This window comes from Astatotilapia calliptera, chromosome 5 (assembly GCF_964374335.1).
Source record: "Astatotilapia calliptera chromosome 5, fAstCal68.1, whole genome shotgun sequence".
NCBI classification, from domain to species: Eukaryota; Metazoa; Chordata; class Actinopteri; order Cichliformes; family Cichlidae; genus Astatotilapia; species Astatotilapia calliptera.
Genome location: NC_137426.1, coordinates 22,579,383 through 22,607,287, shown reverse-complemented (window position 1 = coordinate 22,607,287; position 27,905 = coordinate 22,579,383). Strand labels below are relative to the sequence as shown.

General features: G+C 41.7%; 2 protein-coding genes across 2 annotated transcripts in view; one reads left to right on the top strand and one right to left on the bottom strand.

Moving 5' to 3' along the window:
* The window catches only part of LOC113022588 (low-density lipoprotein receptor-related protein 1), a 99,615-nt gene extending 83,038 nt beyond the window's left edge, over positions 1-16,577 (top strand). Inside the window, exons 50-90 of the mRNA XM_026168130.2 lie at positions 72-194; positions 286-402; positions 1,294-1,422; positions 1,545-1,667; positions 1,787-1,927; positions 2,339-2,526; positions 2,637-2,820; positions 2,911-2,996; positions 3,089-3,208; positions 3,391-3,578; positions 4,325-4,530; positions 4,615-4,803; positions 4,913-5,061; positions 5,153-5,246; positions 5,343-5,459; positions 5,558-5,677; positions 6,250-6,372; positions 6,777-6,902; positions 6,988-7,104; positions 7,772-7,878; positions 7,968-8,100; positions 8,211-8,333; positions 8,445-8,567; positions 8,762-8,899; positions 8,979-9,116; positions 9,210-9,329; positions 9,609-9,880; positions 10,004-10,185; positions 10,299-10,405; positions 10,519-10,638; positions 10,747-10,923; positions 11,050-11,190; positions 11,298-11,471; positions 11,661-11,822; positions 11,966-12,149; positions 12,242-12,349; positions 12,524-12,594; positions 12,685-12,778; positions 12,933-12,971; positions 13,693-13,837; positions 14,694-16,577. Coding sequence (XP_026023915.2) covers positions 72-194; positions 286-402; positions 1,294-1,422; positions 1,545-1,667; positions 1,787-1,927; positions 2,339-2,526; positions 2,637-2,820; positions 2,911-2,996; positions 3,089-3,208; positions 3,391-3,578; positions 4,325-4,530; positions 4,615-4,803; positions 4,913-5,061; positions 5,153-5,246; positions 5,343-5,459; positions 5,558-5,677; positions 6,250-6,372; positions 6,777-6,902; positions 6,988-7,104; positions 7,772-7,878; positions 7,968-8,100; positions 8,211-8,333; positions 8,445-8,567; positions 8,762-8,899; positions 8,979-9,116; positions 9,210-9,329; positions 9,609-9,880; positions 10,004-10,185; positions 10,299-10,405; positions 10,519-10,638; positions 10,747-10,923; positions 11,050-11,190; positions 11,298-11,471; positions 11,661-11,822; positions 11,966-12,149; positions 12,242-12,349; positions 12,524-12,594; positions 12,685-12,778; positions 12,933-12,971; positions 13,693-13,837; positions 14,694-14,834 — 5,639 coding nt within the window. The 3' untranslated portion in view covers positions 14,835-16,577. The remainder of the gene's footprint in view (positions 1-71; positions 195-285; positions 403-1,293; positions 1,423-1,544; positions 1,668-1,786; positions 1,928-2,338; positions 2,527-2,636; positions 2,821-2,910; positions 2,997-3,088; positions 3,209-3,390; positions 3,579-4,324; positions 4,531-4,614; positions 4,804-4,912; positions 5,062-5,152; positions 5,247-5,342; positions 5,460-5,557; positions 5,678-6,249; positions 6,373-6,776; positions 6,903-6,987; positions 7,105-7,771; positions 7,879-7,967; positions 8,101-8,210; positions 8,334-8,444; positions 8,568-8,761; positions 8,900-8,978; positions 9,117-9,209; positions 9,330-9,608; positions 9,881-10,003; positions 10,186-10,298; positions 10,406-10,518; positions 10,639-10,746; positions 10,924-11,049; positions 11,191-11,297; positions 11,472-11,660; positions 11,823-11,965; positions 12,150-12,241; positions 12,350-12,523; positions 12,595-12,684; positions 12,779-12,932; positions 12,972-13,692; positions 13,838-14,693) is intronic.
* Positions 16,578-16,660: 83 nt separating this feature from the next.
* Positions 16,661-25,170, bottom strand: LOC113022043 (uncharacterized). Its single transcript, XM_080301513.1, has 15 exons — positions 25,093-25,170; positions 24,739-24,811; positions 23,746-23,944; positions 23,446-23,612; positions 23,255-23,368; positions 22,969-23,055; positions 22,066-22,877; positions 20,163-20,247; positions 19,916-19,978; positions 19,208-19,424; positions 18,931-19,076; positions 18,756-18,842; positions 17,503-18,666; positions 17,160-17,377; positions 16,661-17,054 (listed from the first exon to the last, which is right to left on the bottom strand). Exons 2-15 carry the CDS (start codon positions 24,787-24,789, stop codon positions 16,985-16,987), a joined length of 3,480 nt encoding a protein of 1,159 aa, XP_080157639.1. The 5' UTR covers positions 24,790-24,811; positions 25,093-25,170; the 3' UTR covers positions 16,661-16,984.
* Positions 25,171-27,905: the final 2,735 nt, after the last annotated feature.

The following is a 27,905-nucleotide window of genomic DNA, read 5'->3' as shown; positions in this document are numbered from 1 at the left end:
CCTCTCTTCATGCTGGATTAACTCTTTGATGTTTCCTTTTCAAACTAACCTCTTTTCTGCTGCTCTGCCAGGGAGCGGGAAAACAAAGTGTCCAACGCCCTTCTTCGCCTGCCCCAGCGGACGTTGCATCCCTATGAGCTGGACCTGTGATAAGGAGAACGACTGTGAGAACGGTGCGGACGAGGCTCATTGTGGTAAGTTCGTATACGCTGTACAGGACAACAGACCGTTGCTTTGTTTCAATGTCTTTGCTTTGCACTTTACGCGTTCTCACTTCTCCTTTAGACAAGTTCTGCTCAGCCACCCAGTTTGAGTGTGGGAACCACCGCTGCATTCCTAACCGCTGGGTTTGTGATGGAGCGGATGACTGCGGGGACAGCAGTGACGAGGACAGCAAGTGCAGTAAGTGCTGAAGGCATATTTAGACATGGACACATACTGAACTCCTAAAGTTGAGTGAATATTGCAACAGTTTTTAACCTGCAGCACTGATTAAATGTATGAGTCACCCCTAATTTCTGTATACTGTGAACTTTCATAGTCAGTAAGATTTTCTTGCAATTTTTAGTGTTCTTGATCAACAGATCTCCAGGCTTTCAGTTATTTTCAGTTATTTTCAGTCGAGTTCTTGTACCTGAACATTTTCTGAGAATTTCTTTTTGTTTGTTAAGCCACATGACTTGATTTGACTCATGCGTCAAAGTTAAGCATAAAAAGGCACCTAACTCAAGGTATGGATCAGTCTACACATAACAAACAACTTAGCAAAGAACCAATAAGTTGTATCCAAGGAAACTGGAAAAGCAGAGTACAAATGCAGAAGAGGCATTGAGTATCTACAGCAGATGAACAATATCTGAAATCCATGTCCTTAAGAAATAAGAAGAAATCCAGACATAGGAGCTGAGATAGAAAAACACACAATGGAACACTGTTAGTCATGGATTGGCGTCCCCAAAGCTCGGACCTCAAAATGATTTAAACAGTGTGCGACAATCTTTACAGAGAAAGCAACAAAAAGCAGCCATCATCCAAAGAAGAGCTTTGAATGTCCTTCGAGAAGCCTGGAGAACTGAATTGTACCACATGTTTGCATGTGCTTTGCTGCACCTACCTCATATTTTCTTAGCAAAATATAAGGAAATGATGGGTGGTCTTCTGCGCACTAAACAATATGAATTTAATAAGTGCAAAACATTAGGCTGTGTACAAAAAATTTGATTTTTTTAAAAAATTTTTATATTAAAATAACCATTAATAGACATTCCAATCAGTCACCTCTTTCTATTACAGAGACTAAAACCTGCAGTCCAGAGACGTTCCAATGCCCCGAATCACACAGGTGTATTCCTAAACGCTGGATGTGTGACGGAGATAAAGACTGTCCTGATGGAGCTGACGAGAGCATGAAAGCTGGCTGCTGTGAGTGCAAGCTGAGGGCTGAGTTTGATCAAGATAAATAGATTTTAATAACTCTCATAGACTAAGGAATATCTGTCAGTTTTAATGATCTCACTTGTGCGCCAATTATTTCTGCGCCTCAGACTTCAACAACACATGCAGCAGCAATGAGTTCATGTGCCAGAACCGACAGTGTATACCCAAGCACTTTGTGTGTGACCATGACAACGACTGCAGCGACGGCTCAGACGAGTCCCAGGAGTGCGGTGAGTGGAGCCGTGACCTGTGATTTGAAACACTCTCCCTCCTCCTGAGTGTGTGGGGGTTTTTTTGGGGGTTTTTTGGGGGTTTTTTTTGAAGTAGCATGTACCGTTTGTCGCTACAGAGTATCCGACGTGTGGACCGAACGAGTTCCGCTGTGCGAACGGACGCTGTCTCATTAAAAATTCATGGGAGTGTGATGGAGACTTCGACTGTCATGACCACTCAGATGAAGCTCCAAAAAATCCCCGGTGCACTGGCCCAGGTTAGACACACAGAGTCTCTCCAGGAGTACTTTATTTATTCAGTTCATGTATTCAGTATATTTATTGAATTAGTGTGATTACAGGACATGTAAAATTCATTTTTAACCACTGAACTTGCAAAAAAACCTCCAAAATAAAAATAAAGGGACAATAATATTATAGCATATATAAAGGAGGTTCCAGGAAAGAAAGGGAACAAGGAGAAGTCAGAGTCTTTATATTATAATTAAATACTGTATGCTAACAAGCCTAAAAGAGAATAAGACTCCACTATCTTTATCTTTTTGGCAATTGTAATCCGCTCTCAGCGTTTGCGACTGAAATTAATCCTGAGGCTTTTATATCAGCTACGCCGGCTGACATTTTCTCTTCATTTGTTTCTCATTTCATTGCTTCACTTTGCGGAACAGAGAAGAAGTGCAACGACACCGCGTACATCTGCAATAATGGAAACTGCGTGAACGAGACGTTGCTCTGCGACCATAAAGACGACTGTGGCGACGGCTCTGATGAGCTCAACTGCTTCATTAACGAGTGCCTGAACAGCAAACTGAGTGGCTGCTCCCAGCTCTGTGAAGACCTGAAAATAGGGTTTAAGGTAAGTGAACAGCATGAAATTAGGACTTGAGTTCTTAAGTAATGGATGTGTAAAAAAAAAAAATTGCACGGACTGCTGCTTTACCTGCTCTATGCTTTGCTCCCCCACAGTGCAGATGCCATCCCGGCTTTCATCTGAAAGATGACAGGAAGACTTGTATTGACATAGATGAATGCACGACCACTTACCCGTGCACGCAGCGGTGCATCAACACGCACGGCAGCTTCCACTGTCTGTGTGTGGAGGGTTTCCAGCTTAGCCCCGAGAACCCCACAATATGCAAATCCACTTCTGGTAAGAAATGTGACAGATTATTAGCATTCAGGGATGTGTTTAAGGGAAAGCCTCTCATAATTTGTCATATCCTCTCTTCACTCCTTGCAGATGAAGAACCCTTCCTCATCTTTGCCAACCGCTATTACCTGAGAAAGCTCAACTTGGACGGCTCTAACTACACCTTAATCAAACAGGTGAGCCCTGCAGTTTCAGTCCTGCTGATGTGATTGGAAAGTGCTGGAGTTTATCTACACAACAGACTAATGCAGTTCCCATGCCTTGACAGGGCTTGAACAATGCTGTCGCTCTAGACTTCGACTATCGCCAGCAGATGATTTATTGGACAGATGTGACCACCCAGGGCAGCATGATTCGACGCATGCACATCAATGGCAGCAATGTTCAGGTCAGCATAGAAGCGTCTTGGCAGAGGAAGAGAAATAAAATGTGCTGCTAATAAATGCTAGAAATGTAAACTATATTCAAAATGATGAATGTGTTCATGTGTGTGTGTACATTGCATGTGCAGTGAAAGCCAAAGACACGCTTTTAGTTTCAGAAAATAAAAACTGCCTGTTCATTTGTCAGGTTCTTCACCGCACATCACTCAGCAACCCAGACGGCCTGGCAGTCGACTGGGTGGGAGGAAACCTGTACTGGTGTGATAAAGGACGGGATACTATTGAGGTGTCGAAGCTGAATGGAGCTTATCGAACAGTTCTGGTCAACAACGGCTTGAGGGAGCCTCGTGCTCTGGCTGTGGATGTACGCTACGGGTAAGAGTGACACTGCAAAATGTTCCTAAAGTGCTAACAGAGAAGGTTTTTTTTTTTTCTTTTTCTTTTTGGAAGAAGAATTTTTAGGTTTCTGTTTGAAGTGAAGGGCTCACTTTACCAATATCTGTTGTAGTCAGTAACCTACATCTGTAGGTTACATGAGGTGAAATGAACATGAGACTCTAAATCAGTTTTTCTCAAACAGGGTAATAATACCTCTTGTGGTGCTTTGGAGAACTGCAGGCAAAATAAGATTTCTTTTCAAAAATGTTTTGTACAATTCCTACAATTAGTAACATTTAAAAAAATGTAAGCTTGATAAAGCTCGCTTACTAGATTCATGTGTGTTCCATCCTGATCTTGTTTGATGAAACTCCTGTAGAGCACTTTGTCACTGGTCTCTTGCCTTAAAAAGCACAATTTTAATACATTTCTCATTCTTACTCTCTAGTAAGATAGTCTTCCTGTTTTCAGTGAAAATTTGTATCTAGTTTAACCAGTCAGCTGCTGTAAAAGCTCACAGAAATGTTTTCCATCTTTTTAGTTGTGAATTTTAATCCATAGAAATGAAGTATTTTTCAGTGTCTTCAGACATTAACCATTTTTGATGGTCAGCGCATAATTGTCAGACAAAATATCAAAGGTTGACAAAATAAGAAGGTTGAATGTCTAGGACATCTTGAACCTTGTAAATGTTAAATTCAGATTTGCTATTAATCAGTAAACCTTATAAATATCCTTCACAGGTACTTGTACTGGTCTGACTGGGGTGACAACCCCCACATAGGGAGGATTGGGATGGATGGCACCAACAGGAGCGTCATTGTGGAGGATAAGATCACCTGGCCCAATGGTCTAACTCTGGACTTTATTAATGACCGCATTTACTGGGCTGACGCTCGGGAGGACTACATTGCGTTTGCTAGCCTGGATGGAACAAGCAGACATATAGGTAACATACACATAAACGCACAAGAGCAACTTCAGGTGTTGATTTTGTGGCTAAATTCTCCGTCTTTATGCTTGCACGTTGTAGTTCTGGCCCAGGATATTCCCCACATCTTTGCCATGACTTTATTTGAGGAGTACATCTACTGGACAGACTGGGAAACAAAGTCCATCAACAGAGCTCACAAGACTCTGGGGACCACCAAGACCATGCTGATCAGCACCTTACACAGACCCATGGACATCCACATTTACCACCCATATCGCCAACCTGATGGTAGGACAAAGATACCCGTCATTAACAACCACATGTTAATCTTCATCTGTGCTCTGGTTCTGTCTGATTTGCTCTGTGTTCTCCTTGTTAACATGTCTCTCCTCTTCAGTGGAAGGCCACCCGTGCCAGACAAACAATGGAGGCTGCAGTAACCTGTGCTTGCTCTCTCCTGGAGGCGGTTACAAGTGCGCTTGCCCCACCAACTTTTACCTAGCAGCCGATGGCAAACACTGCTTGTCCAACTGCACCGCCAGTCAGGTAAAAGCATATCTGCCTGTATTAAAACATGATGACACATCACAATACCAGATATTAAAAAAAATCATCTGTTTTTCTTCTTTTCCTTCAGTTTGTTTGTAAAAACGACAAATGCATCCCATTCTGGTGGAAGTGTGACACTGAAGATGACTGTGGTGACCACTCAGATGAGCCCGCAGACTGTCGTGAGTGATCCGACCGTAGCAGTCGTGACACATTACTGTTGTAGGCTGACGTTTTGATTATGCTGGTTAATAATGCGCCACGTATTCTCCCTGTAGCTGAGTTTAGGTGCAGACCAGGCCAGTTCCAGTGTGGTACGGGCATCTGTACTAACCCGGCCTACATCTGTGACGGAGACAATGACTGCCAGGATAACTCTGATGAAGCCAACTGTGGTACAAACACCTACACATATCTAGAAAGTCTAAATTAGAACTGACAGTCTTTATCCCATGTAATCACTATTTATTGTATTTGTTTGGGGGTTTTTCAGACATCCACGTGTGCCTGCCAAGTCAGTTTAAATGTTCCCACCCCAGTCGATGTATCCCTGGCATCTTCCGCTGCAATGGGCAGGACAACTGTGGAGACGGAGAGGATGAGAAAGACTGCCGTAAGTCATTAGTTCCTCTGCTATTTTCTTAGTGTCTCCCTTTCCTGTTCACTACGGTGTGACTGCCTTTTTATCTTAAACACTTTGGTTCGGAGCAAGCTGTCTCCGTCACTTGTAGCAAATTTGTCCCCAGAGGATGAACCAATCTGATTGCAGAGAGGCCATAACCGTCCTTCTTTTGTCTCACTTAGGCCACTATACTATTAAGCAGATGGGAAATTGCTAAACGCTGTGTCCCTCCCCGGAGGATCTCTGTCCTTTTTGACCTTTCCTTTAGCAACGAAGCCCTTGGGCCAAATTATGTTGCATAATGTAATTGGGATGGCATTTGCTAAGGACATTTCATTTTCCCTAGAGAGAGATTACATGAACTGTTCAGTTGTAGTATCCAGAGGTCAAAATGAGCATTTTAGCACCTTTATAGCAGGATCTCCGTGTTTGCAGTTTGAAGGAGCCGGTAGCAGAACCCAAACACTGCAGCTTTTTAACATGTGAATTCTTCAAATGGAGAGCAGCTTGTCTTTATGTAGTGTGATGAAGTAAATGGGCCCATCTGTTTGCCTCATATGCAGCGGAGGTAACGTGCGCCCCCAACCAGTTCCAGTGTACCATCACGAAGCGCTGCATCCCACGGGTGTGGGTGTGTGACAGGGACAACGACTGCGTGGATGGATCTGATGAGCCTGCCAACTGCAGTAAGACATCTTTCTTTTTATTACAACACCAAAACAATTGCTCTGCTTATGAAGAGCGTCTCCTCCGCATCGAAATGAAATGGCTCAGTAATAGAATCTGACCAATTATACTAATGAGACGCTGTGAATGTCAGCACCAGAGGAAATCTGGATGTGGAGAATATTGCGCTGGAGTTTAAAAGAGAAATTTAAAACTACGGAGTGAAACAGAGCTGCATCTAGACTTTTATCATGTCGTCGTTCACCCTTTTATTGTCGAGTTTGAAGCTGATTAAAACCCAGGCAATTCTTTTTACAGCATCAGTAAAGGAGGCATGACCTGTTTATCCGTTAGGAGGGAGTAAGCCTGTAAAGTCCCATATCTACTTTTGAGGGTCTAATCCAGTCAGTCTCCTCTGTTGCAGCTCAGATGACATGCGGTGTGGATGAGTTCCGCTGCAAGGACTCGGGCCGCTGCATCCCGGCACGATGGAAGTGTGACGGAGAGGATGACTGCGGGGACGCGTCGGATGAACCCAAGGAGGAGTGTGGTAAGGAAAGAGTTTTGGAAGGTGAATAAAGATAAAAGATGCTGGCGATGAGGGGAAACTTGTGCTAAATATGTATTTTGTACAGATGAGCGGACGTGTGAGCCTTACCAGTTCCGCTGTAAAAACAACCGCTGCGTGCCTGGCCGCTGGCAATGCGACTACGACAATGATTGCGGTGATAACTCAGATGAAGACAAGTGTGGTAGGTCACCCCAGCTTTTCCTACTTTTGGATGGGACGGCGCCCACTAACACTCTCACCCACCCTCGACGCACAGTGATTTGTAATATAATTGTTAAGTAATCTGTTCCATTAGAGTGGGTTTTAGTGGTGAGCAGGGTTTCGCTTGTCACTCTGCGTTTGTGTCTTATATTTATACACGCATGGTTGAGATTTAATTTGTTTTTAAGTTAGATGGCTTTACGGCCATTTGCACATCTCACGTTCACATCATCTCATGTCTGTTTTGCATTTTACACTGGCCAGTTGCTGTGAGCCAGAGGTAGGTGTTATCACCAGTTACCCAGCCCTTTGTGTGCCCCCGGCTTTTCTTTTAGTCCTGCCAGTATTTTTTTTTCCATTTTATTTGTTTATTTTTAAATCCCCGTAGCTCTTTTAGCTCCCGTGTTACACATGCCCGATTCTGTACCCACCGAGCCAACCCTGTGATATGAACTATCTGACTTATTTTATCCACGTACGTCCGGCTCTCAACAGAGCTTCTTGTGTTGTTTTTTTCAGTCTGCTCTATTCCCGCCTTTTCTCTTCTATTTTCCTTTCCTTACACCTCTCCTTGCTCCTTGCTTCGACTCTCCTTGCTCCTAAATCATGCTCACACCCATTCTGAGCGCTTGCCCCTGTGTCCTCAGTGCCTCGCCAGTGCTCCGAGAGCGAGTTTTCCTGCACAAACGGGCGTTGCATTGCAGGGCGCTGGAAATGTGACGGGGACCACGACTGCGCTGATGGCTCAGATGAGGTATCGCTCACATTTTAACTTCTGATGGAACTTTTTGGTTTAAAATCTGACGTGCTATAATGAAAGCAATTCATTTTTTTTCTTTTCAGAATGGCTGTGATGTGAAATGTGACAGAGATCAGTTCCAATGTAAAAACGGCCACTGCATTCCCCTCCGCTGGCGCTGCGATGAAGATCCCGATTGCATGGATGGCAGTGACGAAGAGAGCTGTGACAGTGGCGGTAAGAAGCATGCGTCATCGTACCACCACTGGATATTTCTAACAAAGCTAATTCTTAAAATATCAGCATCTAAGACCGATGATAACTGAGCGCTCGCCGCTTTGTTTCAGCTGGTAGACACTGCCCCCAGGATGAGTTCCAGTGCAACAACACCCTTTGTAAACCACTGGGCTGGACGTGTGATGGTGAGGATGACTGTGGAGACAACTCTGATGAGAACCCAGAACAGTGTGGTGAGAACCAGTGCATTCCTCACATTGCTAGAATTACAGAAGACCATTTGATAGCCTGCTCTTATAGAGGTTTTCCTGTTCCTTAATGCTTTTTCTCCTTTGGTCCTTCAGTTAAATTCCAGTGTCCACCCACAAGACAGTTCCGGTGCCATAACGACCGTGTCTGTCTACCTGTATCAAAACGGTGCGATGGTGTGAACAACTGTGGGGACAACAGTGACGAACTCAACTGCTGTAAGTGTGCTTTTTTGAAAATGAGTATTTATTATTGGATTGATAAGGAGGGCAGGGTTTTAGTAACTTACTGTAACGTCAGATAAAAGCTGCGTATTGTTTTGCAATTGGATGTAAGACTTTTGTTATGGTTAATTTTTCACATGTAACATGTTAAAAATAACTTCTCTGTGACCCTTGTTCTCTTCCAAAAGGGAGTACCTCCAAACCAGCGTGCCAAAAGGACGAGTTCGGGTGCTCGAACGGCCGTTGCATCAGCTCAGTTCTGCGCTGCAACTACTTCAACGACTGTGAGGACTATGGCTCTGATGAAGTCAACTGCAGTAAGAAAGGTATGTTGGGCCACAGTGAATTTGTCACATTGGCAGTGTTCACCCTCTGACCGCCTGCTGCCCGTTTCCTTTCCCGCAGACACAGTACTGAATGACTGTCACAGTAATAGGACGGTGTGTGGAGATGGAGATGAAGCTCACTGCGTGGTCAACGGCACCGACTCTTTCTGCTCCTGCAAACCTGGCTTCACATCCAGTGGACGTAACAGATGTCAAGGTACCCTGGCTTCATTTTTCATGTGTCTTTTTACAACTCTAAGGCGTTTTGTGTTTGCGTTGTGTGTCATGTGGTTTTTGGGGTGTTTCACAGATAAGAACGAGTGCAAGGAGTTCGGAGTGTGTTCCCACATCTGCAACAACACTAAGGGTTCCTACAAGTGCAGCTGCCACAAGTACTTCAGCAGAATCAATGACACATGCAAAGCTGATAGTAAGTACTTCTAACCTAATCCAGCAATGTTTTGGGTTCGTTTGTTGTTTTGATTGACAAGCAAGGTTGCTGGTTCGATTCCAGCCAGAGACACAAGTCCCATTTGGGGTTGCATCAGGAAATGTAAAACTGCCACATCAAATATGCAGAGTTACTCGCCGTGGCGACCCCTTGTGGCAAGGGAGAAGCAGAAAGTAGCTTCTATATACACACTGTACATTCTTTGTGTTTATTTCAATGCCTTCCTATACCAGAACTCACTTTGCTCTTCATCACCAGCTCAGAGACAAGTCCTCTACATCGCTGATGACAATGAAATCCGCAGCCTGGACCCTTCCATGCCAAACTGGCACTATGAGCAGATCTTCCAGGGTGATGCCAACGTGCGCATTGATGCCATGGACCTGCACGTGAAGACGAATCGCATTTACTGGACCAACTGGCACACGGGACGCATTTCTTCCTACGATTTGCCTTCTTCCTCCTCGTCCCCCAACAGCAACAACAACCGCGACCGACGCCAGAGTGACTCCAGGATCACCAGCCTTGAGGTAACTTTGTGTTTCTTGTGTGTTCTTGCTGCGTGCTTACAGAAATCTGGCATAAACAAAGAAAGAATATTTGTCCAGTTTTATAGATTCTTGTTGCAGTCTCAATTTCTTGTTTGTTTTCAGATTCCTGATCTGAAAATGCCCCGGGGCATCGCTGTGGACTGGGTGGCAGGGAACTTGTACTGGACTGACTCTGGTAGAGATGTGATCGAGGTGGCCCAGATAAGTGGAGGACGCCACCGCAAAACCCTGATCTCAGGCATGATTGATGAGCCTCATGCAATTGTAGTTGACCCCCAGAGAGGGTAAGTGGTTTGTGGGAGGCGTAATATGCAGTCATATCGGAGAAAGGAGTTTGAGGAATGCACACTGTGTTTTAATTGTGTTGACATCAGAGAAATTACTTTTCATTCATTAGGAAAATGTACTGGGCCGACTGGGGCAACCACCCCAAGATTGAAACAGCTGCTATGGATGGAACCATGAGAGAGACTCTGGTTGAAGAAAACATTCAATGGCCAACCGGTAAACCACACAGCTATACAAAAGCAACACTTTCTTTTCATCTTGCCTGCAGTTAGTATCAAGTTTGAGTATTTCCTCTTTTAAACTTTCTCTAATTTACTGTGTGTGCATAGGCCTGGCGGTGGACTACTTTAACGAGCGTCTGTACTGGGCTGACGCTAAACTCTCAGTGATTTGCAGCGTGAAGCTGAACGGCAGTGACGCCATCGTGGCTGTAAACAGCATTAAAAACAGTTGCGTGGCATCTATTTGCATTCTACAGCTCCTCTTGTAATCACTTCTGATCGATCCGTCTTTATTAGTCAGGAATCCGTTCCAATTACACCTTTGTTTCCACTCAGAGCTCCATCAGCCCTTCAGCATCGATGTGTTTGAGGACTACATCTATGGCGTCACCTACATCAACAATTACGTCTTCCGGGTGAACAAATTTGGCAAAGGCCCCATCGAGAACCTGACAACCGGAATAAATCACGCCACAGATATCGCCCTGTATCACCGTTACAAACAACCTGAAAGTGAGTGTGAGGAAAAAAGAAAAGAGCAAAAGTTCAAACAGCAGCAGCAGTGTTTAATCAGTTAGTGCACTGAAGCAGCTGTCGCCCCCATTTTTAATTCTTGTTCTCACGCTCTCTTTCTATCAGTGACTAATCCCTGCGACAGGAAGAAATGCGAGTGGCTGTGCCTGCTAAGCCCCAGCGGACCTGTGTGCACTTGTCCCAACGGACGTACGCTGGACAACGGCACATGTGTAGAGCTTCCTACTCCCACGCTGTCTCCTATCTGTGAGTCCACAGACAGAAAGTACACACTCGCATACACAGAATGTACGCAGGCACTGCCTTGTATATGTATGTATATGCATGCTACTGAAGGATTTTGTCGCCTACAGCTCCTCCTAGCGGTCCCTGCTTAATCCAGTGTATGAACGGCGGCAGCTGTTTCCTAAATGCCCACAAGCAGCCCAAGTGCCGCTGCCAGCCTAATTATGGAGGAGATCGATGTGAGATTGACCAATGCAGGGACTACTGCAAGAATGGAGGCACATGCACACCTTCCCCTACAGGTTAGATATGAAAACGTAGCTTACTTTGCTATATTTATAATGCCCGATATTGCAGTTAACAGCTGGGTTAAAATATTGCTTTATAGGCTACCTTCATGGTTCTGTTGGCCCAGTAAAATATTGCACACTTTTCTCCATTCTCCACCCATCCTTCCCTTCATTTCTCTTCATGTATCTGTCCTCCCACAGGCTCTCCTACCTGTCGTTGCCTGACAGGCTTTACAGGACCAAATTGTAACCTGCACACTTGTAAGAATTACTGCCGGAATAAAGGCAATTGTACGGTCAGCGCTGGAAACCAGCCAACTTGTAACTGCCCCTCTGGCTTCCTTGGCGACCAGTGCCAGTACAGTGAGTGTTTGCGTTGTCTGTGTGACGCGACAAGTTTCAAACTGTTAAAACTGAAATAAAGAAAAAGAACAGTTGAAATGAGCCTTTATGATGTGGCCAGGAATTAATGCACCTACGTTATTTGTGTGCGCCCGTGTGTGCAGGAACCTGCGAAGCCCATTGTCTGAACGCAGGAACGTGTCTGGAGAGCGAAAGCGGCACCAAACTGTGCCGCTGCCAGCCCCAGTACACCGGTAGCACATGTGAGATTGACAGGTGTCACTACTGTCGGGATGGCGAGTGCATCCGCAGCAATACTTTGACATCGGTGGTGAACTTCACCTGTCGGTAAGAGCACTTATAATTTGCCTCAGATTAACGGAAAAGAAACATAAATGCGTGAAGCTGTCACATTTTGCTCAATTTCTTTCTTTCCATAGCTGCACAGATGGCCGAGTCCAGCCCAGCTGTTACACGTGCGATACGAACGAGTACTGTGCAAATGGCCAGTGCTCTATAGACTCCAATACTCGCCTTCCAAAGTGCATGTGAGGAGTGCATTCATTCATATTTGTTGTCTATCAGTCTTGGTTAAATCCTTTGCATTGTTTCATAGTGTGCATGAATATTTCTGTTTGCATATATCTCTGTCATTATAATACTGCATAGATTACATATTTTTTATTGTGTCATCTTGTATTGGTGTCTGTGTTCGTGTGTAGATGTTCACCTGGCTGGGAAGGGCATCGCTGTGAGTCTGTGGCCAGTAGTGATGCTTCAGGTTCAGGCGGACGTGAGTCAGCTCTTCCACTGTGACGTTGATAACAGAGGTTTCTTGAGTTTTGTTTGATGAGGCTGTTTGTTTTTAATTCTTTGTGTGCAGGCACAGTCTCCATACTGATTGCAGTGCTGATGCTGTTGCTGCTGATCCTCCTGGCTGCAGGAGCGTTGTTCTGGTACAGGAGAAGGATGAGAGGGTGAGTAACACGACATTCAAAACTTTGATTTACTTTGACCTCTTCTTTTTGTTTTTTTGTTTCCTTTTTTCTTCCCCCTTTTCTTCCTCCTTTCCGTTCTTCGATCTGCACTTTTACCCTCCTCCTCTGTAATGACATCTCTTCTGCTCCTCAGGTCTAGCCGGCCCGGAAAAACCGGCTCCAGACGCTTGCGGTAACGGCTGCCAGGGTTACACTTTTCTCTCCATGCCCTCTTTCAGTTCTTCATTCTGAGGCTCTCTCTTTCCCTGCCTCTCCCTTAACCATGAGTTCCTGTGCTGTGTTTGGTCCTTAGTGTTGTGCCATTTTTTTCTGATGGTCATTGAGGCTGTAGGTCATCCCACTCCTACAGTGTCCGTCCTGTGTAGTTATTCTCTTTCAAAGCAGGGCTCCAGGGCAGATCTATTGAAAAGATTAAATGAATAGATCTGTCTGTGTGTTAGCCAGTGCTGTAGGTCTTTCATATTGTTGTCCATCATATTGTGCCATAATGTACTGTGTTGTGGTTTGAGCTGTGGTAGTGTCTCTTGTAGCGAGACATGGAGAGTCCAGTAGCATTGTTCCAAGCTCTGACTGGAAAATGCAACTTCCCAAAATCCAGCATTTACTTAGCCATGGATACTTCATTCGTATTTTAGAGGAATGATTGTGGATTTATTGGGGGTCTGGGAAGATATCCAGGTCCAGTATGTCTGGATCTGACATTACCTCCTGTACATGAATGCTGGGTTTGTGTTGGTCCTTGTGCTGTGGCTTAGCCTGGATGGTGGTGAGAGTCATGCAATGCCTCTCCCCTCCCGTCGTAATGTGGCTGTGTCCCTGCTTGCACTCTTCAGGCAGCTCTACTCTTGAACAAAAGATGAAATTATGACTGCTCTCCTTGTCATTTTGTATAGGGCCAAGGGCTTCCAGCACCAAAGGATGACCAATGGGGCAATGAATGTTGAGATTGGAAACCCTGCTTACAAGATCTATGAGGGCGAGCCTGATGACGATGCTGGGGAGCTGCTAGATGCAGACTTCACTCTGGACCCAGACAAGGTAGAGAAAAATATAGACGTGTGCAAAACTTCAGTCACTCTTCATTTCTTTATAGTGTTCTTGCAAGTTGCCAGACTATTATAATGCAGTTTTTATTTAAAAAAAAAATGTCCTGAGTAATAGTTTAATAGTTAGTATTTTCAGTCCAGTCCTTGTACCTGACTATTTTCAGAGGGATGCTTTCTTGTTTGTTAAGCCACTTAACGCCAACCTATTAATCATTGAAGGGTTTAAAAAAGGTGCGTAACTCAAGTGATGAAGCAGTTTTCTGTTTACACATAACAAGCAACTTAGCAAAGAACCAGTTTTATCTTTAGCCACTTTGTTATTTGCAGACTGTCGCAAACATCATCATCAGACAGCACAGACAAGCTTAAAATAGTATTGTTGCACCAACAAGGCGATTCCCAAAAAAGCTATTAGCTTGGCATCTCTCATCATGATGTGCAGTGTGTCCTTAAAAACACTTGATGAACAGCAGGTCATGTAATTAAGAAACAAGAAAGGTTCAGCAAAGACCTGACACAGGACCTGAGAGATGCAGGTGAAGCGATTAATCCAAATTTTCAGTTTTTTGATTCAAATTGTCATCAGTGTGCATGGAAGCGAGCTTTGAATGTCCTACAAGAAGAAGAAGCTTGCCTAAGAGAGTTCTTGGTATGTTGAAGAATAAAGCTGGTTATACTGCATTTCCATGTATGTTTGCACAATAAATCCAGCATCTATTCCACATTTATCTTGCAAAATATAAAAAAAAATTGGAATGACTGAAGACTTTTGCACAGCACTGTATATTCGTGATGCTAAACTTCAGTGTTTTAAACATGATGTGATGGATCATTTTTCTTCCTTCCAGCCCACTAACTTCACCAACCCAGTTTATGCCACTCTGTATATGGGAGCTCACAACAGCCGCAACTCTCTGGCCAGCACAGATGAGAAGAAGGAGTTGCTATCCCGTGGAGATGAGGAGCCCCTTGTGGACCCACTGGCATAGACCTTGGTGCCGGATCACGCTATTCCAAACACCCCCCCATTCTTGCCTTTTAAAGAAAAATTGAACAAAAAAAATCAATAAAAAGTGTGAGAGAAAATTGATAAACCATGTGAACACTGTATAAAATGTACAAAAATGAAGGACTACTTTTGTATGTGATTGCAGTATTATATTTTGTTCTTTTGAGATTCCTCTGGTCAAAAACAAATAACATTTTCTATGAGAGATTTTTAATTTCCACTTCGTCCCTTACCCTTTACCTAAATAGCCACTACCTCTGTGCAAAATGAAATGGAAACATGGAAATCATAAGAAAAAAAAAAGAAATGCTATCATTGGAGCAATTTTAATTTTTTATTTTTGTATGAATTGTATAGAAAAGACAAAAACATTGTTCCATTTCACCAGTGCCAACTGTCTGTTGTTTGTGTCGACTTTGAGCGGGAAAAGGCAAAAACTCAAAGTTTTTGAAATCGGTACATTTGTCATCTTGTCGAGCTTCTTGGCAAGAATGTGTGAGACAGATTTGTGATAGCACCGTTTGTGTATAGCACATGTAAAATGTCAATACCAGATGGCAACTACAGTATTTCCACGTATTTTTCTTTCTTTCTCAGAGAACAATGTTCATAAAATGATTGTGTGGTCTTCCTTGCACAGAATATCACATTTTACGGTATAGTGTATACTGTAGGCTTTATACCTTAAGATGTAAAGAAAATGTTTGTTTTTATCACTTTGTGTAACAGCTGGAGCTGATGTGTTGCTGTGGAGAAAGGATAAAGAGGCTTGTTGGTGCGTGATTGTGCAGTTATATGAAGAACGTGGAAGGTGGTTATGGGTTAAACATTCCAGGCAGAGTGATGGATGGAGATTACGGATGTAAAGCAATAGATGGGGTGATACTTTAATGGGTGGGTAGCTGGCTGTGTGTACATGCCCAGAAAACAGCTGGCTAACAATGGCGGGGGCTTTTTTGATAGAAGACTTATAGATAGTGTCATGTTTGCACTATTTAGCGTCTGTTTTCTGGTCTTCCTGTAGAGGCTGCAATTATGGTCAAATGTAAGGAAGGAAAGATTTCTTTTCTATGTGTGTTCTGCTTCTCCAGCCCTGGTTTTTGTTCTGTAAAGACCAGGTAGCATCCATCTGGCTTTGTGAGTAAATTTGCCTTCAGAGGATCAAAGTCTGTATGTTCACAGTTGTGTAATGACTCTGTCTTAAGTGCATTATTTTCATTTGATCCTTAGCGTTTTTCTGTTTTCTTTCTTGAACCCTTCCCAATCTCTTCTCTGTGCCCTGCTGCTGCTAATGCTACCATTCTGGTTGCTCTGACACGTCCTTACGCTCAGCCTCTGTCCCAAAATGCTGCTTCTGTCAGAAATGTGTCAGCCATATCTTAATGCATGTGAAAAGTAACACAAGTCTTCAGTGTAACTACAATAACAAGTTTTTATTTTGCTTACCTGTCAAGCCAGTGTTATTTTATGCCGTCGTGTATGTTTTGTCTTTAATTGAGAGAGAAGTACAATCATTTTACCGAAAGGACATTTTTGCTAAATCATATGTGCATTTCCAGACTTTTGTTTTGATTAGTCCTTGGTTTTTTAAAATGAAAAATGACACATAGCTTTTATAGTACACAATGCATGGAGGCGCAGACTTTCTTCTGAAAAGAGAATAATGTTTAATTTTTGCTGGAGTACTTTACAAACTAAATAACAGATATTGTTATAAATAAAATTTTAAAAATTGTACAGAAAACAAGCCACAGTGTTCTGTGTTTTGTTCACAACCGGTCCTGATAAAAGGAGGAATTCAGTGTGGAGGATTTAATCATTTATTAACAGCAACTCAGACCATCAGCACTGTAGACCTGAGATTATATAAACCTGTTTATGCAAATCTACATTTTATATTGTTACATGATGAAAATTTTGACAATCAACAAAAAAATGTAATCACCCAATATTTGAAGATAATATATGTGGCTAATGAAAAAAGTAAATTCTAACCCCTACTGATCATTTGAAGAATTAACAGAGAAAAGAGAGCAAAACAGAGTGTTTGAATTTCAGTGTCTGTTTAAAGAGTCATCTTGTTTTTAGCCTCTTTGAGATCTAATCCACCTGCACTTTGTATCAAAGTCTTCACTCAATGCCTTTGGCCTTTAACTCTTCTTTGACTCTGCTCAGGTACTCAGGGTCAGGATACCCAAAGCTGTGGAAACAGAACATATCCAAGGTTAACATGTAGTATTTTATTAGAGTAAACTGTGAAAGAAAACATATATCAAAACGCTAGTAAGGAAATTGGTTACCCTACCAATCTGGTCCTCCAGATGTGGATGTTTTGTGGTGAATGTCGTTCCAGGTCACTTGGCCGTCCAGTCCAGTTGTTCTGGATGTACCAACAGTAAAAATGAGCTTCTGGTCAAAAGCTTTTTTCAGCAGTCGCAGCACTTCATTGCCCTCTTTGTTGTCTGGAAGATATGCTGTTCTACCAATACCATGGAAGCGCTGTCCAGGATTGGGATGTTTTTCCTAGAAAGACGAATGGAAAGTAAACAATATTAGAAAAATATATACATACAACCACAAAATGAAAACACAATCATGTTTTATTTTTTAAACAGGGACATAGGCACTCAGATAAAATTGTCACTTACCGTCTGTGTTCCACTTGGAATCTCATAGCTGATCTTTATGGTGCCACAGTCTGAGTATCCAGGGAGGGGAAATGTGAGTATCTGGTGTGACATTCTTCCATCTGGTTGGTCTCCGACTATCTTACCAAAGACGACTCTGCATATAGGACAGATGGGCCCATTCGCTTCCTGCGCTCGTCTCAGGCAGTCTTTACAAAATTCATGTTTGCACTTGAGCTGTTTCTTATTTTCGAATTTATCCAAACATATAGGACACCTTTCGTCCTTTTGGTCACCTGCTGTTGTCCCACTGTCAATTGGTGGGTCAGTGTTGTGCTTCGTTTTTTCTGATTGGCCATTCAACATACGCTCATTGGGGGGACCCTCTGACTGAGAAATGGGTGTGCCACTGAATCCAGTAGCACCATGGAACTGGAATGAACTCTTGGGGGATGCAACAAACTTCTGGTATAGACAGAGAAGTGCTCTTAGAGCGTGGCTCTCCATTGAGGCATTTCCTCCTTCTTTCTGGTAGAAAGCTTTGACATTGACTTTGCCATGACCAATGTCATATTCTTTCAATTCCACATTAAACTTATCTTTGATCCTTGCTACTTGCTTATTATCATAGATAGTCATCCAAAAGGTCTTCTCGATGATCAGTCCTGCATGTGGGAAATCGTCTTTGGTGGTCATGTCAATCTTCAGTGATGTCTTTCGAAACTCATGAGAAGCATCTGTGTTTCTTTTCTGCTCTGTATCTGCATTTAACAACTTACTGAAAACATCTTGACTATGTGCTGGCCCACGTACAGTCATTGTTTTAGAGGTCAAAGTAACCAAAAGCTTGTCTTCTTTTTCCTGGATGGTTTTCAATGCGTTACTCCACTGATCTGGATCTATGAACTTGAGAGGAATAACTGAGCCATTGGATTCAACAAAGCTGTTCTGGAAAAGGTTTTCAAACTCCTTGAGCGCATTGTCTGGGTTCCCATGTTTTCTATCTACTTCAAATGTCACCTTAACGTCTGCCTTTATTTTAACTCCATTGTTTTTCTCTATATGTTTGATTTCCTTTTCGTACATGTGGTTCACATACCAGAAAGGAGCCACTGGGACAGAACAAGTGCACATCTCTTCACCTGCAGAAACTGTGCTACTCTGTTTCCCCGCCTGAACTTGGTCCTGGTTTAAAAATAAAAATCATTATGCTAATTTATTAAAACATTTTTTATTTTAATATTAACTTTTTTGATTAATGACATACTACATACATGTTGTGGCTCTTGTATGAAAGAAGCGCACATCTTTTCTCCAGCTGTAGAACCTGCTTTACTCTTTTTCTCCAGTTGAACTTGCTGCTTTAAAAAAAAAACCAGTACATCATTTAATTCAATAGCATATAGTAATATTTGTTTTTTTTTTAAAGATATACTACATAGTACTTACAGTTTGTGGCTCTGGCAGGTTCACTGAAGCATCCTCTAGTACTTGTCTATCAAGCTGTGGATATAGCTGACTGACGGATGTTATCAAGACTGAATTTTCATCCTTACTTAGTGTTTCTTCACTAAGTTTTTTAAGTTCATTCACGGCTTAAAAAAACAGGAAATTGATTATATGTTAAAACCAATATATATACAGAATGAAGTCAAAATATTTTTATTACTGAAAAAGTTATAAAGATGGGAATTTAATCAGATAATTATGTAGGACTTTACTGCACCTGCAGCTGGTTTAATGCTTATCACAACATGCTCATTATCTAAGGTCCTTTTCACTGAGCATTCCATCATAGTTTTGTGTTTGTTGATCCAAGACTGAAGCATTTTCTGTAGACGAGACTCTAGCCTCTTAACTTTTAGTTCATCATCAGGCTCCACTGAGACCCACTTCACTGAGATCCACTTCACTGAGAGAACAATGTGAGCTTCATCTCCATCCTGTGACAAAATAAAACAAACAAATAATAAAACACTGGAAGACTGTGTAACCCTTTGAGATTCAGCTGAAAACACCTTTATTTAAAATGCTTTTTTTTTATCATTGTTGAAATATTTACCCATCTTTAAAACTTCTCTTTTTTTATTATAATGCAGATAAATAGTTTGAGGTTAGCTAAATGTCATATTTTTTACATTTGCCACATTAATGTCACCTTGCAGCCTTAGAACTTTACAAATGTTATCACTAATGATCACAGTTACAGTTTACATGTTATTACAAGTTTTTCCAGTGGTGACAACAGCTACACTAAGCAGCTTTACACATTCTGCTCATGATGTATTTCCTGAACCTCCAGAGCACACCAGCTGAGATTGTATTTTTGATCTCACTTTCACATACTCTTTATAAGAAGACAGACAAAAGCTGGAATGTGTTGCGTGTTATTGTGCACTTAGGCGCATGCAGGCAAACTCCCCAAAACACTTACTGCAGCAGGTGGGTGGCTAGGTGTTGAAGGTTGCTGGCTTTTACTCACAGCAGAATTATTCACCTATAATAATGAAGAAAGGCTTTTAGGTGCATAAAAAACAAAGTGTGGTGTAAAAAAGTAAAATTTAAAACAAGAAATAAATTACTCCTACTGATGATAAAACTCTGGATATTTAATGACTGCATTAACACCAGTGTCCCTGTAACAATTTTCTTTTATTCTGATTCGGTGTTAGTTTACGTACTTGGCTCATGTCGTCAGGTTTGTCGCTGTCAAAACTGTCGACATCCATGGGCTCGGGCTCGTCCACGGACTGTCCAGTGGCCATGTTTCAGATTTTGATCTTCTTCCTTCAAAACACACCAAACTCAGACGACATAATAACAGTGTGTTGCACCCCAACAACCAGCAATTCTCTATTTGGCGATTTTTTATAAAACCGTTTCCATAAATTAGCTAACATCGCTCTCCACCTAGCCTGCAGAGCTACACTCTCGGTTACACTCCACTTTAAGTTTCCTTATGTCTTACATTTTAATCAAACCTGTAACCGCCACAAAGTTATCTCACACGTTATGTGTATCTGAACAGAAATATATCTTGAAAATATTACTTTACTGCGCATACGACTTACCCTTGTCTCGCTACTTTAAACACTGGTACTTCCGTATAAACGAAAGCGAAAGCTTGCAGCTCCGCAATAAGGAGCTGCGTCACCCTCCACACGCAACTGCACCTCTGTCATTTCCAGCAGCGTGTTGGCTGGAGGTCTGTTAGCTCAGCTGACTGTGGAAACTAAATCCTTCTTCACTGCATGAAAAGGACAGAAATGTTCTTTAGGTGACATATAAGCTGTTTCCTTGATATCTCAGATATAGTTATTAATTATAAGCCAAGGTTAAATTTATGAGCCAAAATCCACTGAAAAATGTAGCTTAAGTACATTTTCTGCTAATATTTCCCTAATACTAATCATTTTTCCACTTAATTTGTGGTGCTGTGTTTTCTGTTTTTTTTTTTTAAATCAGAATCAGAATCGCGTTTATTGGCCATGTATATCCACACACACACAAGGAATTTGGTTCCGGTAGATGGTGACTCTCAAGCACAGCAGTATAAATAAATCTCAACAGTGTAAGCAACACAATACAAAACCAACCATAAATAACCAATCTAAATCTTATATACATAAAATACAGGATGACAGAAATGAGATTAAGTGAAATGAATATCACAGAATGTACATAAGGTGCAGTTGCAGTCTGGCAGTGGGAGCAGTGTGACAACTGTTTAGGAGGGAGATGGCGAGGGGAAAGAAACTCTTCCTGTGTCGGGTGGTCCTGGTCTGCAGGCTTCTGTACCGTCTGCCAGAGGGCAGTAGGTCAAAAAGTCCGGAAGTACATCCTCTGCTGCGTCTTTTTGAGGATGGAGTTGATGTTGGTCTCCCACTTCAGGTCCTGGGAGATGGTTGTACCCAGGAACTTGAAGATCTCCACAGTAGACACGGGGCTGCCTGATATGGTGAGGGGAGGAAGTGTTGAGGGATGTCTCCTGAAGTCCACTGTCATCTCTACAGTCTCAAGCATGTTCAGCTCCAGATTGTGCTGACTGCACCAGAGTACCAGGCGCTCAACTTGCCGGTATGCAGACTCATCACCATCCTGAATGAGGCCAATGACGGTGGTGTCGCCTGCAAACTTCAGGTGATTAACAGCCGAGTTCTTGGAGGTGCAGTCATTAGTGTAGAGGGAGAACAAACACTGCAACAAACACTGCAATATGCCAACATGAACACCGTAGTCTCAGCCTTAAAAATGCCCCCCGTTCTTTTCAATTATAATTAAATGAAATAAATCTTATTTATTATTTATTTAGTATATGTACAGGAAATCGAATAAACAGCATGGGTGGTTCCTTTAAAAAGCAGGAAGAAACAAAATAAAGGCAAAGTCATTTCATACAAAAACAAACATGAAAAAATTGTTTATTTTATGTTTCCATTTTTCAGCAAACATTGTTCAGCCTGATATTTTGCAAAGGTTTCAGAGAAACAATACAAAGATACATGATAACATGATAAAATTATATAAAGATTCTACTGTAAGCATGCAAATAACACAAGACATTAAACAGTAGACTGAGTTTACTGCCATAGCCATGAGAAACCCCACATTCCAGCATTGGACTGGGAGAAGTTCATGGGAGACATGGCAGTTTTCTGATACAAATGGAAAAGCTCTTTCATAGCATGGCTCTCCATGGAGGCATTTCCTTCATCTTTCTTGTATACAGCTTTGACATTGACTTTGCCTTGACCAATGTCTGATTCTTTCAGGTCCACATTAAACTTATCTTTGATCTTTGCTACCTTCTTACTGTAAGAGGTAATCATCACCTTCCAGTAGCTCTCCTCCATCGTTAGTCCCATATGCATGAGATGGTCTTTGGTGGTCATGTCAATCTTCAGTGATGTGTCTTGAGTCTCTCTTTCATTCTCTTCATGAGAAGTATCTATGCTTTTTTTCTGCTCTGTATCTGCATTTAATAACTTTTTCATGGCCTCTTGACTTTGTGTTGGCCCACGTACAGTCATTGTTTCAGAGGTCAGAGTAACCAAAAGCTTGTTTTCTTTTTCCTGGATTGTTTTCAGTGCATCGCCCCACTGATCTGGATCTATGAACTTGAGAGGAATAACTGAGCCACAGGATTCAGCTAAGCTTTTCTGGACGAGGTTTGCAAACTCATTGAGAGCATTGTCTGGTCTCCCATGTTTTTGGTCTTCTTCAAATCTCACCTTCACATCTGCCATGATTTTAACTCCGTTCTTTTTCTCTATATGTTTGATTTCCTTTTCGTACATGTGGCTCACATACCAGAAAGGAGCCACTGGGACGGAACAAGAGTGCATCTCTTCACCTGCGGAAACTGTGCTACTCTGATTCCCCACCTGAACTTGGTCCTGGTAAATAATAATAATCATCATCATCATCATGTTCATTTGTTAAAGATCACATTTTTCCATTTTTTATGATTAATCACACAGTACATACCGTTTGTGGCTCTGACTTTGGGGAAATGCCACTATCTTTTTCAGCTGTAGACCCTGTGTTACTCTGCTTTCCTGGTTGAATGTGCGCCTGTTAAAAAAATAAAGTACTTCATTCAGTTCAACAGCATCCACGTACGCACGCACGCACGCACGCACGCACGGACGCACACACACACACACACACACACACACACACACACACACACGCACACACACACGTGTGTATATATATATATATGCCTATGTGTGTGTGTATATTTTTAAATGATTTACTACACAGTGCATACAGTTTGTGGAGCTGGCACAAATGGAGGATGGTTTGTCGAAGCATCCTCTGGAACACCTGTTTGTTCTCCATCTGCTGAACCTGCGTTACTTTGCTTTCCCAGTTGAACTTGATCCTACAAATACAGTACATCGTTTAATCCAACAGCATTCATTTATATTTGTTTTTAATGATTTACTACCTTTTACATACAATTTGTGGATATGGCACAGATGGGGGAATGTTCATTGAAGCATCCTCTGGTACTTGTGCATCGAGCTCTGGAGATGGCAGTGTCAGACTGATGGATGTTATGGTGACTGAATTTCCATCCTTCCCAGTTAGTGTTTGTTTACTCAGTTTCTGAAGCTCAGTCAGGACTTAAAAGACAGAGACAAATTGGATTAAAAAAATCAATATAATTATACAGAATTTATTAAAAATAAATGTTTTTATTGGAGAAGTTATACAGATAGTAAAGTAATCAGATGATTATGTAGGACTTTACTGCACCTGGAACTGGTTTAGTCTTTATCACAACACGCCCATCTTTTAACATCCTTTCCACTGAGCAGTCCACCTTATGTTTGCATTTGTTAAACCAAGTCTGAAGCATTTTTTCTAGACGAGTCTCTAGCCTCTTCCCTTTTTGTAGCTCATCATCAGACTTTATCCACTTTATTGAGAGAACAATGTGTGCTTCATCTTGATCCTGTAATAAAAAAACACACACACAATAAAAATATGCAAGCCTATGATATTCATCCAAAATTACATTTATTTAAATATGTGTATATATTTTTTAATTGTTGAAAAATATCTTTTAAGAATTCCATTCTTTAGTATTATAGACAAGACTAAAGCTTGTTTTCTTTTTGGTCCAAACTAAGGTTTTCAAACTTAGGGTTCCTTAACTATTGTACTTATGAATGAATAGTGTGACGCTAGCCACTTTTCATATTTTCACATTTGTCACATTGATGTCACCTTGAAGCCTTAGATATTTACAATGTTCTCACTGATGATCACAGTAACGCTGATCATCTTCACGCACTGTTGACTTCTTCAGTCTCACAACTCTTACAATACAAAGCTGAAGCTTTGTATTCCATCTAGTGGCACTTTGAAACCTTACAAAAAATTTCACTCATGACAACAGCCACACTGAACAGCTTTACACAATCTTTCAGTATTTCCTGAACCTCCAGAGTTGATAAGCTAAGATTATGCTGACCTTGTAGTCTCAGTACTTTCACTTTCATATAATCTTTACAAGAATACGAAAAAAAACAAAAACAAACCCGGAACACATTAAGCATAAGCACACAAAATCACCAAAATGAAACGCTTTTCAAGTATAAAAGCAAACCGTGGCCTCAAAAGTGCACTTTAAAAAAAATGTAAGTCTCCAACTGGAGATAAGCACTGTGGATATTTAATGACTGCATTAACACCAAAGTTCCTGTAACAAATTACTTTATTCTGATTCAGTGTTAGTTTACATACTTGTCTCGTGTCGTCAGGTTTGTCGACCTCCATGGGCTCTGCACTGGCCATGTTCAAGATTTTGATCTTCTTCCTTCAAAACACACCAAACACAGACGACATAACAACAGCGTGTTGCACTCAAACAACCAGCAATTCTGTATTTGGTGATTTTATATAAAAACCGTTTCCATTAATAACGTCGTTCTCCACCCAGTCTACAGAGCTACACTCTCGGTTACACTCCACTTTACTGTTTTCTTACGTCTTGAATTATAGCCAAACCTTCAACAACCACAATGTTATATTACACGTTTTGTGCATGTGAACAGAAATATAGCTAGAAAATACGACGTTTCTGCATATTAGACTTACCCCTGCTTCGCTACTTGAAACTGTTTTTTCCTTATAAATGAAAGTGAAACCTTCACAACAGTCACGCTCAAGTGCGCATCTGACATTTAGAGGAGGTCTGTTTGCTCAGTTAAGATGGCTGTGAATACTAAACCTCCCTTTATTTCCAGAAAGGAAAGAAGATATCCTTTATGCGATTTTTATGTTGTTTGCTCGTTATCTTGATATTCACAGTTCGTGTAAACTCAGTTGTGATAACTATCTACTGTCTCATATGATTCTCATACAGCACTGACTTGTTTTATTTTGCACTCCTTCAGCTATACAGGATGACGCTGTAAATAAAATAATTTATTGCAGGCTATAACTCCTGCAACAGGTGAAATGTATCATTCAGAATACACTGTAATTTTCTGTTTGACATTTTAATTAGTCTAAATCAGAAATATTTTCGATAATATTTCACCAATTCTACTCATGTTTCACTTGCTATAGAGAATTTCTGGTGTTGTGTTTGTACTTTTATAAAAGAGCATTTCTTCCACCAAGTAAAAAAAAATGTGATGAACATTGTGGTCCCATCCTAAAAATGCTCTGCTATTCTTTGCATTTACAAATACATGAAATCTTATTATGTAGATTCAATATGCAACGGAAAAGATACTTTAATATATAGTATTTCACATTTCCATTACAGTATAGTATTATATGTGTGTGTGTGTGTGTGTGTGTGTGTGTGTGTGTGTGTGTGTGTGTGTGTGTGTGTGTGTGTGTGTGTATATATATATATACAGTCGGGGTTCCACTGTAATTTCAACATAAAGTGCAGTTTTTCTTCTTAAAAAAATAAAGCAGAAACATAAAAGGTTATTTTACCAGCTTCACTTTAGAACTGAGTAACCTTAGCCAAAATTATTTTGTACTTTAGGCTAAAACAGTGATCATCGAACATTTTAGTGCAAAAAATAACAAACCCATTGGAATCACAATAAATCCATGCTTATTTACTTTCCGTCTCTTTCAGCCAGTTAGACAAACTAGCCTGTTCACATTTTCAGAGCTAAAGGCAGCTCTCTTTTTTGTTACTATGTGACCTGCAAGTGAGAACAGTCTCTCACAGGGGCAGAAGTTGCTGGACTAATCAAATATTTGCGGCTTGGACATACAACTGTGGGTGGGTCCCTGCTCGACTGGACCACCACTGCAGCGGGCTGATGGTGGATTCTGCTCTGTACAAACTCAGGGCCCTGTTACACGGGACTTCCTCAACTGAATCAGAGTCTGAAGACAATGAAGAGAGGAGGAGGCTCTTTGTCTTTGCTGGGTTCTTAATGGTGGCATCTTTACACTGTCCCTGCAGCAGGGCCTCAAGGCTGGTCCAGACCTCTTCTCACTCTCCCCTTGCAAGACACTTTAAATCCTTAAAGCGTGAGTCAAGCACAGTAGCTGTCTTGATCCACTGATGGTTGAGCGTAGCTGCACGTTGGGACAGGTCATTTATGAAGGCAGTCCTAAATTTTACCATGTAGTTTCAGTCATCATCAGAGACCACCATGGTGTGATGCAGATGGCAGAAAGCAGGTAAAACCACTGAACATGAAAGATATGTCGCACCTCCAAGAAGCTTAGTCACAAACCTGTAGTAGACAGTCCAAGAAAGAAATTATTAATCTATACAATAACTGTCAACTATACAGCTTTTTGAAGAAACAGTAACAACAAGTTAAAAAAATAGTTTTACAGTGGCTTGCAAAAGTATTCGGCCCCCTTGAACTTTTCCACATTTTGTCACATTACAGCCACAAACATGAATCAATTTTATTGGAATTCCACGTGAAAGACCAACACAAAGTGGTGTACACGTGAGAAGTGGAACAAAAATCATACATGATTCCAAACATTTTTTATAAATAAATAACTGAAAAGTGGGGTGTGCGTAATTATTCAGCCCCCTGAGTCAATACTTTGTAGAACCACATTTTGCTGCAATTACAGCTGCCAGTCTTTTAGGGTCTGTCTCTACCAGCTTTGCACATCTAGAAACTGAAATCTTTGCCCATTCTTCTTTGCAAAACAGCTCCAGCTCAGTCAGATTAGATGGACAGCGTTTGTGAACAGCAGTTTTCAGATCTTGCCACAGATTCTCGATTGGATTTAGATCTGGACTTTGACTGGATTGCCTGATAAATGCTAATGACTAAATAGAGTGCGCCTGTATGTAATCTAATGTCAGTACAAATACAGCTGCTCTGTGACGGCCTCAGAGGTTGTCTAAGAGAACATGGATATGTTTTGTTTTAAACCATTCCATTGTTGCCCTGGCTTTATGTTTAGGGTCGTTGTCCTGCTGGAAGGTGAACCTCCGCCCCAGTCTCAAGTCTTTTGCAGACTCCAAGAGGTTTTCTTCCAAGATTGCCCTGTATTTGGCTCCATCCATCTTCCCATCAACTCTGACCAGCTTCCCTGTCCCTGCTGAAGAGAAGCACCCCCAGAGCATGATGCTGCCACCACCATATTTGACAGTGGGGATGGTGTGTTCAGAGTGATGTACAGTGTTAGTTTTCCGCCACACATAGCGTTTTGCATTTTGGCCAAAAAAGTTCCATTTTGGTCTCATCTGACCAGAGCAGCATCTTCCACATGTTTGCTGTGTCCCCCACATGGCTTGTGGCAAACTGCAAACGGGACTTCTTATGGTTTTCTGTTAACAATGGCTTTCTTCTTGCCACTTTTCCATAAAGGCCAACTTTGTGCAGTGCACGACTAATAGTTGTCCTATGGACAGATTCCCCCACCTGAGCTGTAGATCTCTGCAGCTCGTCCAGAGTCACCAT

Bases quoted from the DNA above. Each gene is read 5' to 3' on its own strand.
- LOC113022043 (XM_080301513.1), bottom strand. From the start codon at position 24,789: ATGGCCAGTGCAGAGCCCATGGAGGTCGACAAACCTGACGACACGAGA. The intron at 18,843-18,930 runs GTAAGTACTATG...TTTTTTTTAAAG, and splicing joins ACCTGCCAGAGCCACAAACT to CAGCAAGTTCAACTGGAGAA. The intron at 17,055-17,159 runs GTAGGGTAACCA...CTGTTTCCACAG, and splicing joins ACATCTGGAGGACCAGATTG to CTTTGGGTATCCTGACCCTG.